Genomic DNA, 11,065 nt, shown 5'->3' with positions numbered 1-11,065 from the left:
TGAACAGTTTAATAAGGAGTTTTAAACATATAAAATGTTTATGAAAATCATTTGAAGGAAACTATTTGGTAAAACAGCTAATGAGTAGTAAATCATTTGAATGTCGCTTATTAATCACGTGTGATTGATATAATAACTACCATGATTCTACTTTTATCCCCCCCATAAAATATTTAAAAACATTTAAAACATTGATTAAGGGGTATGAACTCACCTGTAGTGAGTGGTACGAATGAACTGAAGACGTAGGATTGCTAGGTGTCAAGTGAAGTCTTGAACACACTCTATGATCCTAGTTAACATATAATATCACATATATGTATCAAATTAGTCTATAAACAACTAATAAACAAGTTAAGACACCCTAGGACATGCTAAACACCTTTATCAAGTGTTATTAGCCTCTAGGATTGCATCTAAGTGTTGTAGGGAAAAGCTATTGTGTGTAGGGTTCAAGGAAAACTCCATAATGGAGTTCACGGCCCTAATGTCACCAACTAATGAGTTTACGGTCGTAAAATCATGAGTTTACGGCCGTAAGCTCATACTTACATGACCAATTGATGTTTGAGGCTCTATAAGACCCTAAGAAGCATTTCTACTTAATGACATGGTCTTTGGAAGAGTTTAGGGCATCATATAACTCCTTTTTAGGAGTTCACGGCCCTGGGACCAAACCCCTTGGAGATTACGGCCGTAATCTCCCATGGAAAGGGTGTTTTTGGTGTTTTCAAGTTCCTAACTTAACTAGGAATAAATCTAGGCTAGTGTTCAAGGCTTAAGGAGAGTTTAAAGCACCTTTTGGCCCTATTGTTTGGAGTTCACGGCCCTGGAACTTCTTTGGCCGTGAAAACCTTACTCTTGGTGTTCTAAGGGTGTTTTCTAGTCCTAAAAACATTAGGGTACAAGTCTAAACTAGTTTCATTGCAATAGGAAGGGACTAGGGCATCATTTGACCCTTAAAGAAGGGTTTACGGTCCAAGATGTTCTTGGGCCGTAAACTCTTTAGTCCTTATGTTTTCCTATGAATTCTAGTGTTTTAAGCACATAAGAAGCTTTACAATACCACTAGATAGAAGTACTCACTTTCCGGGACGAAAGTCCGAAGATCCTTGAGAGAGAATTCGGCTTTTCTCTAGTTGGAAATGGAACTAATGAATAAATATGGCTCATAATCCTATATATTGTCCTGGGATTTTTGGCAGAAAATATTTTATTCACGCAATGAACTCTAATATCATAGAGTTTTGGAATAACAGAGTTGCACAATACCCTAGTGCATCCACTCTCCTGATATCTCCTTAAGTGTAAACCTTAAATACTCAAACTTATACCAAAAGTCTGGAAATTTACTGCAACTGTTCTAATCTTCTACTGACTTGATATGGTTTGTACATAATGGAAATTTCGGGTTGTCACAGCCATTATGTGAGTTGCATGGTTGTAGAACTCGGTACTTAGTACCTACTCGGCCGACTACCGAGTAGCGAGTACTCGGTAATTCATATAGAAATATTTTTTGGGAAATTATATATGTCAAAATCATAAGTTAAAACCATAAGTTGAATGAAATCTATAACAAAAATAGATACATGTGAATACACAAAAACTAAAAAAACAAACAATGGTCCCACTTCGTGAATAATTATTGAAAATTTAAGATATACATGTAGTAATCATATTAATCACCGAGTTGTCCGAGTTTTACAACAATGCTCGCTTCAATAAGGGGCGGATTGGGGAGTACTTGGATTTTGTAACTCGCCTCGGTAAGGGGCCGAGTAGCGAGTACTCGGACAAATCGGCGAGTTTTACAACACTGGTGAGTTGGGTGGGGCCCATTGCATATGATATTTGTATGTGGTTATGAGTTTTGGTTAATCGGTGCTAGAGTCGGGGATTGTATGTAGATGCATTGTATATATAGTGGAATATGTGATATATTGGAGAACTCACTAAGCTTTATGCTTATAATTGTGGATTAAACATTTTGTAGGTTGTTCATGAGAAGAGTTCGGATAGACTGTACACACGCATCAAAGATATTCGTTTCTACAGTTTTGTGAACTTAACTCCGATAATGTATGGTTTTCAATCAATCAAATATTATCCAATGTTTTTTGAAACAAAGTTTTAAATTGGTCAATCTATTTTAAAATGAAAAATCTTTTTCTAAATTTTGAGACGACACACCAATAGTATTAGATGTATTGAAAAAGGAAATCTCCAGAAAAATCCTAAAATTTTAGTCCAATTTATGAAAAAGTCTCAAACTAAATTTTGTTTATAGAAAAGCACAAAATACCAGCTAAAACTTCGAAAAACCCTTTTTGGCCGGTTTCATAGATTTAGCCGGTATTTTGTCCTTTTTTGTTAGCTTGCTCAAAATATTATGATTTTTTTTGAAAATTATCCGATAACCAAATATTAAGATTTTTCTAAAAATTACTATGAAATTAATGGATATTATTATTAACAAATCATTTATAAACATAACAATATTTTTTATTATAAACAAAGGAAATACATTTGTTTCTAATTTCTAGGAATAGAATGGTCGACTAGGTCTATTGTTTGTTGACCACTTCAAATTTCTTATGTTTCTCCTATGTATCGTTGTGTGTGTCATAGCGAGATATACTATGTACGTTTCTTCAATTAAATAAAATAGTTTATAATATTTATTAATACATAATCAATAAGTGTTTCTATTAGGTGTGGTGTTATAGGATCCCATATTATTAGAAAATATCATTACATAATGATTCTTAAACATATAGATATTTCATTATGTTCTTTAACCTAAATACCACCTAACCTCCATACATTATTGAGTAACAACCATCAAATTACACACATAGTGAAAAATAAACTTTGAATGACAATTTAAATAGATAATCACCCTATACTTATTTCCATATAAACTATCATTCACGATTCACTTTTTCACATTTGATAGACGTGTGTTAGCCTATGGTTGCTATCGTGTGATGTATGGATATTGGATGGTAGTTAGGTTAAACAACATAAGAGGAACACCAACCTTAGAGGAACACTCACTAAGTACATCTCACCATCATACCTACAACGATGCATAGGAGGAACGTAGAGAGTTTGATGTGGTCAATACGTAATAGAGGAGTACTTAGACCATCCATTTATTCCTAGAAATTAGCAACAAATGTATTTCTTTTTATAATAATAATATTTTTTATTTTTATAAATGATTTGTTAATAATAATATTCATTAATTCCATAGTAATTTTCAAAAAAATCATAATATTTTGGTTATCAGGTAGTTTCCGAAAAAGTACCAAAATTGTAAACAAACTAACGAAAAAAGATAGAATACCGGCTAAATCTGCAAAACCGGCCGAAAAAAGTTTTTTCGAAGTTTTAACCGGTATTCTGTGCTTTTCTGTAAACAAAATTTAGTTTGCAGCTTTATCATAAATTGGACTAAAATTTTAAAATTTTTCTGGAGATTTTTCTATTGAAAAAGTATTTCTTTCTTATGTGGTTGAGGGTTCAATTCATATAGTGAACAAAAGGTTTAGAACTAGAAATATGTTTAATAGTTGTGTGTTTCTTGTTTTGTTTTGTTTTTTAAACTACCACAATTTTATTAAAATTTTATTTTTATAATAAAATTTTGAATATTTAATTTTGTTATTTTCCTGAAAACCATCTTTAACCATTAATAATTTGGACAAATTCGTAGTTTGATTTACACCGAAAGATTTTGTTTTTATTATTTTATCCACTGTATGTGTGTTTTTATATATTTATAATTAAAAAAAAAAAAAAAAAAAAAAAAAAAAAAAAAAAAAAAAAAAAAAAAAAACCTATTACATAGATATTGAATTCTATAAAACCAAGAGATTTTGGAAATTCTTTGGAATAAATATTCTTTTCGATTTAATCATCAAAAGTTTAAAAAAAAAAAAAAAGAATTAACAAAAAACTATCTTTAACCGAAACATAATCTTTTGTTTGTTATTTGCAATTATTATTTTTTTTTTTTGAAAAATATATAAACTTTTAATGGTTAAACACTTAAACTAAAAAAAAATCATAACTACAATGGATTTTTTTTTAAAGAATTTTAGGTAATACTATTTGCTAAGGCCGCTTTTAACCTACCAGGCTACCACCGTCATCTTATCTCAAACTTGGTACTTGGCCCGTTTGAGAAAAAGCCGAAAGAAGCCTTCCTTGTATATCAACAAAGTTTCTAGTGTTCAAAATTCCACACAGAGACCCCACATTTGCTAATCAAACACCCACGATAATCCCCCACCTTAGCACGTATATTTTGATAATTCCAAGAAACACTATACAAACATGCATAAAGACTTGGAACTTTTTTTCATGTTGACTTAATGAGTACATACATCACCATATCAGATTTTAGAGTAAATTACTGAAATCGTCCCTATGATTTGGTCAAAATTTCGCGTTTGGTCCGTAACTTTTCTTTTGCACTCGGATCGTCCATGTGGTTTGATTTTGCTGCATTCTTCGTCCCTTACATACATAAAATTAGGGACCAAATGTGCAATTTTGATCAAACCATAGGGACGAAAAACGCAACGAAATCAAACCATAGGAACGATCCGAGTGCAAAAAAAAATTTAGAGACAAAACGTGAAATTTTAACCAAACCATAGGGACGATTTTAGAAATTTACTCCAGATTTTTTTTTACTGAATAAAACAAAATAAATTAAATGATTATTCATCAATTTAATGCTAGGGGAGTTGGAAGAAAAAAATAACAAAGTCGAATGCATCAAGGGTTTCGTTTTAATACATTAAGCCAGGACTTATGGCTTAACCCTTTAAGTCATTACATCCATATTAAGTAAAAAATTCTTGTTTTTGGTAATTTCCTAAAGCATTCAACCAACATATCTTATATCTTACACAAACCATGTATATCGATTAATATTAGGTTAACTAATTACAACTTCCAAGCAGACTCTGAAAACCAAAATTACGTTTCAGTTTGCTGCACAAATTTCTAAAACTCACTCACACTTCCTGTTTAAGATAATAACATTAATTCTCTCTACTCAACTGTTAGTACTAATTTCATCACATAAATACACCCAAATTACACAATTAACTTTTAACAATTAAAACACAAAAGACATTAATTATAATCTTTTGTGGGTTATCCTGCAGCAACTGTGTCAGCCCTGGGACTAGCATCCAAAAGCTGACGCAGTGTTGCACCTGAACCACCAGTATCAGTATCAGTATCAGTACCAGTACCAGAACCATTATCGACTCTGGAAAGAAGGTTAGCAGTGCTCAGAGACAAACCCTTTTTGTCTAGCCTTGGGTCTTCTGTGTCTTGTTCAATTTGTGACGTTTTGAGTTTTTCCTGTAACACAAGAACCACATTATATTTCAATTTTTCGTATTATTTAATAATAATAAGATTAGGGAATTTTCGTTTTTCACAAGTACCATTAATTTAGCGTTTTGAAGCTTCAGATTTGATGAATTAACAGTTAATCGGTTAATCTCGGATTTGAGTGTCAAATTTTCATTGGTGAGAGATTCAACTCTTGTTCCAAGTTCTTCTGCTTCAGCCTGAATAATTCATTTATTTAAATTACAACAATAAAAATTGTATTATAAGAATAATAATAATAATAATATAAAAAAAAGTTTCTTTTTTACCTGTTTCCTTAAGCGTGACCTCCTGGCTGATTCACGGTTAGACTGTTTTCTTCTCTCCCTTTTCAATTCTCTCTCATTCTAGACATAAATCACAAACAAAAACTTAGATTTTTTATTTTTAAAAAAAAAATGTTTGGATAATTTTAAATTTATAGAAACAAAAATACCTGAAACATGGTAACATTAGGTGGAGCAACAGTAATACTTTTTACTTTCTTTAAGCTTCCATTTTCATTGGTGGAAGGAAGTTGGTCATCAGTCTTGCCAATTTCAGCTAGTAGAATAAAAATATAATATTTTAAATAATATTTATAACCCTAAAAATAATTTAAAAATCAAGTGGAAAATGAAACTTACAACTTGTAGATGATCCACCACGGCTTCTTTTCTGACCACTTTTAGCTCCCTGAAAGTAACATGAAAGAATTTTTAAACATCATTTACTATAAAGGAATTGTACAATTTATTTTACAACTTACAAGTTTTTATTTTATTATTATTATTATTATTATTAGTATTATTATACCTCTGTTGTATTTCCATCACTTCCTTCACTAGAACCTTCAGTCTCCCCACTGTTTAAAGATTATAAAGATTTAATCTTTAATGATTTTAGATCTGATAAAATATATAATATTTGAATACCTGTGAGAGATTCCATTTTCATTCCCTATTGACATTGCCAACCCATCAAATCCTTTCAATTTCTTAATCAATCCACGATCTGAATTCCCTGATGACTTGGCAGGAGAGTCAACATGCATAGGACTTGCAGCCTGTTTTAAATTTTATATAAATTTCAATGAAATTTATATAAAAATGTTTATAAGAGTTAAATACTTATACTTAAATTTAATACAAACTTACAACAGTAACTCCTGGATGTGCATAAACACCTGCATGTGGATACATTGCAGCATAAGGTGGCATCATATGCTGAAGAACCACAAGTCAACAAAAAAAGTCAACCGTATAATCTTCATTATTCAAGTTTCAATATATTCAAAGAAAAAGAAATTCATGGTGGAAATTTTGAATACCTGTAATGGGCCCCACATGTAAGGTGGAGGTGTATGACCAGATGTAACACTTGAGTTGAAGTAATGTGGGATAGCCATTCTTCGGCCATAGTAAGCCTGCAAAAATAATCGATTTTTATTAATTTCAAAAGATTAATTTTAGTTCAGTTATAATAATAATTATTATTATTAATTAATATAATAAACCTGCATGGCTCCCCAATCAGGATACACATGACTGGTCTGCTGCTGCTGTTGCTGCTCCTGTTCCTGATCACAAGTTAAAATTAATAATTTTTTATGATTATAATAATTGAAAATCAAAATGTAAGATCCAAATGTTGTTTTGCATCTTACTTGAGGGGGTGAAGAAGATGTAACTTCGGGCTTACAATTCTTTGCTTCTTCACAGTTCGCCATGGTCAAACAAACACCTTAAACTGATTCCAAGATGATGTTGACCTTTCAATGATCGGAGCTATCTATAAGATTTGTTTTGTTAAATACTTGATGACTCGGCTGCAGATGAAGAGATCACATGAATAAACAATAAGATCGTAAAAATACATAGGGGAAAACTTACATCTCCTAGGGTTAGAACGTGGTAATTACTCGATCTATATTCATATCAAGTTTATCTCTTGAATTATCTAATACGTGTGTTTCAAATTGGAATCGGATCAAAAACTGGATCGTGTTTATTCCAACTTCAATTACTCCCCCCAAACCAACAAGTTATCACTTTATAAATCTATGATCTCGACCTAAAGCAAAAAGGGGGAAAGAAAAAAGGAAAAAGAAAAGGTACAGGTTGTTTGATTTGTTGTCCTTCTTCTCTGATCCACATCTGAAGACGATAAAGTAAAACAACCCACCCAGATTTACTAATCTGGCAATCCAGGATGAACTAGTAACTGATATACAAAAGAATCCTCGTATTTACACTCCAAAAAGTAAAATAGAAATTAAATATATAAAAATATTTAAAACATCAATTGAAAAAATAGTCAATACTATAATCGGAAGCTTCGAAAAAGAAAGTTGGTTTATATCTACGCAATGTTTTCAGTAATTTCAGATACTCGTTCTAATTGTAAAGTTTAAATAAAATTTAGTTCTCGCTGTGCTTATTTGCTCGAATTCTTCAGTTTGATCTCTCTGTATGCATAGATTTCTCATCAAATCCTATGCGTAAGCAACTAAAAATCATAATTAGAGCTAAATCAACGAAAAAACAACAGAAAACGAAAATTCTACTCCGAACGTTTGAAAAAACATAAAAATTCAAGTAATTATGATCGAAATTACTAAATTTGCAAGTGAATTGTGTAACAACAAAGGGTTTAGAAGTATGGATCAAGTAAAGCTCAGAATTTAGAGATACCTGAGTTATATGAAAATCTGCTGCATTTTGTTTCTCTCTCTAAAACGAGGGAGGGAAGAAGTGTGGGCTTTTTGCAGGATGTAGAGAGGGACAAGGCAACATTCCACGTCACAATACACGTGTTCTTGGGTTATACTAAAAAATCTGGAATACAAATAGTGAAATTTTTTTAATCAAACTGTTCAAATTTCAAAAATTAAAATGCTCATTAATCTTTTATTTAAAAAAAGAGAAATTGCACTAAAAACTTTAAATTTGTCATTTTTAATGGATTTTTTCGTAATATTGATTTTTTTTAAAAATATTCTAAACTTTAGAACTTTTTACATTTTTGCATTTTTCAGGTTTTTTAATCATTTTTCTTAGCAACAAATCTAATTTACATATCGCAAACAAGATTTGAACATTTTAACTCAAAAAAAAAAAAAAATACAATATCTGATATCGTTAGGTTACAAGACTTTTGGTCAGATTAATAATCATTTCGTTGGTACCCTTATGCTATTGTGGCTTTCACGTCTTTTGTTTTTAACCGGAAATATAGGCAGGTGAATTTTCCCTATCTGTTGTTTGTTGTAAAACTAAGGGATGAATTCTCATGTGATAATAAAAGTGTATGAGTTTGTATATATTCAAAGACGGCTATTTTATCAATGTTTTTCACCAATTCATCTACACTTTTAGTATATAAGAGATTTGCGTTGTTGTTTTCCTTTTATTTTCTTATTTTGTAAAATTATATTTTTGGAAAAAAAAAAAAACTTAGGTTTTAGAAAAATATAAAAATTGTTAAAACAAAAATAGTGATAGTTTTTAAATCTTTTTTAAACAAATTTGAATATTGATGCAAAAAAATAAGCATATACAATATAAACTTTATAAAAGAAATACGTTTAATCTTACATAACAAAGGAATTTTTATATGAAGATGAACATGTAAAAAACTGATTTTTTATATATAACTGTACATTCATAAAATAGAATACATAAAATGAATAGGATAACAATTTTATAACAAAATACTAATGTGTAAAAGGAAAATCTTAAAAAACAAAGATGTGAAAACCAAAAAATCTTATTAAAACCATATATAAAAAATGAGCATGTAAAATATAATATTTTTTTTATAAAACTTGTTATAAAAAAGTTAAAAACATAATAACCAAATTTGTAAAAAAAAATTAAAACTTATCTAGAATATGTAAATAGCAAATGATGGGATGATCCTAAATGAATGGCTAAGATTATTTAGTCACGTCATAATTAGTGATGTATTTACACTTTTTGTTGTATAAAATGATAATCTCTAAATATTATTAAAAAAGAAATCTTATGACATCATCTAAAACAATCTGGGTCGTTGATTGTGTTTTGTTTATAGTTTTTACACCCTTAGATCAATTTGCTTACGTCACCTTGATCAAACAAGAAGTCAACCTGTTATATTAGAAAATTAAATGTAGGAATTGAATGAAAATGATACTTGAATTATTTCCAAACTTGCAACTACAAAATTTGTTCTTTATTAATGTAAACCTTAAATTTAGGTTCTATTTGCATTCAAAATTGCTTTCCAAATATATTATATGTTGAAATCTCTGAAACTATTAATTTCAAATTTCAAAAGTTTCGGATATGATTATGAACCAATACACTTTGAAGCATCATATCTTCTATTCTAAGTTTAAATGAGATTTCAATTGATTATCTGCTAATTTTCATCATATTCACTTATGTATATATTTCAAACATTTTTAATAATCGATGTACACAAACATTATGTCATAATTCCTCCGCAGAAAACAAATGCAAAAAAACTTCAACCTTCCCATCAGTCGGATTAGTCGAATAAATGTATGTACTTTTTCGTTAAATCCTTTTAATCTATAAGTTTGATATTGTTTTCAAATTTATATGTTTTTACTCATTTGTATGTTTCTTTGTTGACTACTTATAATTTGGATGTATAATGTTGTTTTTGATTTTTTTTTATGTTGTGTTTGGTTCTTGGTTCCATCTTTTTAATCGGTAACTATGATATTATTTTCGAAAACAGTAAACTCAATGTTAAAATTGGATGTTATATATAATGAAATTATGATGTTAAAATTGGTTCTTGTTTTAGTTTTTATAATCTCTAAATATTATTAAAAGAGAAATCTTATGACATCATCTAAAACAATTTGGGTCGTTGATTGTGTTTTGTTTATAGTTTTTACACCCTTAGATCAATTTGCTTACGTCACCTTGATCAAACAAGAAGTCAACCTGTTATATTAGGAAATTAAATATAGGAATTGAATGAAAATGATACTTGAATTTTTTCCAAACTTACAACTACAAAATTGGTTACTTATTAATGTAAACCTTAAATTTAGGTTCTAGTTCCATTCAAAATTGCTTTACAAATATATTATATCTTTAAATCTCGGAAACTATTAATTTTAAATTTCAAAAGTTTCGGATATTATTATGAACCAATACACTTTGAAGCATTATATCTTCTATTCTAAGTTTAAATGGGATTTCAATTGATTACCTGCTAATTTTCATCATAGTAACTTGTATATATATTTCAAACATTTTTAATAATCGATTTACACAAACTTTATGTCATAATTCCTCCGCAGAAAACAAATGCAAAAAAACTTCAACCTTCCCATAAGTCGGATTAGTCGAATAAATGTATGTAGTTCTTCGTTAAATCTTTTTAATCTATAAGTTTGATATTATTTTCGAATTTATATGTTTTTACTTATTCGTATGTTTCTTAAACGACCCAAAAATTTCATTTTTCAATATAACTAAAAACCATAATCTGAGTGTCATAACATAAAACCATACGTGATATATCTCAAACATGATAAAAACACTGTGCGGAAAAACTGTCTCATATCTGTGTCATATCAAAATCAAAAACTAATTCAACTCCCAGGATAAAAGCTGAAGTTGTGGTGTGTGCGATGTCATCA

General features: G+C 29.6%; 1 protein-coding gene across 5 annotated transcripts; it reads right to left on the bottom strand.

Moving 5' to 3' along the window:
* Positions 1-4,914: 4,914 nt before the first annotated feature.
* Positions 4,915-8,203, bottom strand: LOC145101570 (common plant regulatory factor 1-like). 5 transcript variants are annotated; one of them, XM_079038782.1, is made up of 12 exons: positions 8,094-8,203; positions 7,067-7,228; positions 6,917-6,979; positions 6,731-6,826; positions 6,558-6,626; positions 6,336-6,466; positions 6,217-6,265; positions 6,048-6,096; positions 5,858-5,964; positions 5,691-5,768; positions 5,475-5,600; positions 4,915-5,388 (listed from the first exon to the last, which is right to left on the bottom strand). In XM_079038782.1, exons 2-12 carry the CDS (start codon positions 7,127-7,129, stop codon positions 5,176-5,178), a joined length of 1,044 nt encoding a protein of 347 aa, XP_078894908.1. In that variant the 5' UTR covers positions 7,130-7,228; positions 8,094-8,203; the 3' UTR covers positions 4,915-5,175. The 5 variants fall into 5 exon arrangements, with proteins under 5 accessions (XP_078894908.1, XP_078894912.1, XP_078894909.1 ...); XM_079038786.1 differs by having other exon boundaries at positions 7,067-7,191; positions 8,094-8,178; XM_079038783.1 differs by lacking the exon at positions 8,094-8,203 and adding an exon at positions 7,293-8,064.
* Positions 8,204-11,065: the final 2,862 nt, after the last annotated feature.

This window comes from Lactuca serriola, chromosome 4 (genome assembly GCF_051521515.1).
Source record: "Lactuca serriola cultivar US96UC23 chromosome 4, Lser_US96UC23_V15, whole genome shotgun sequence".
NCBI lineage: Eukaryota > Viridiplantae > Streptophyta > Magnoliopsida > Asterales > Asteraceae > Lactuca > Lactuca serriola.
The sequence above is the reverse complement of the archived record's forward strand: the minus strand, read 5'-3'. Positions and strand labels throughout refer to the sequence as shown.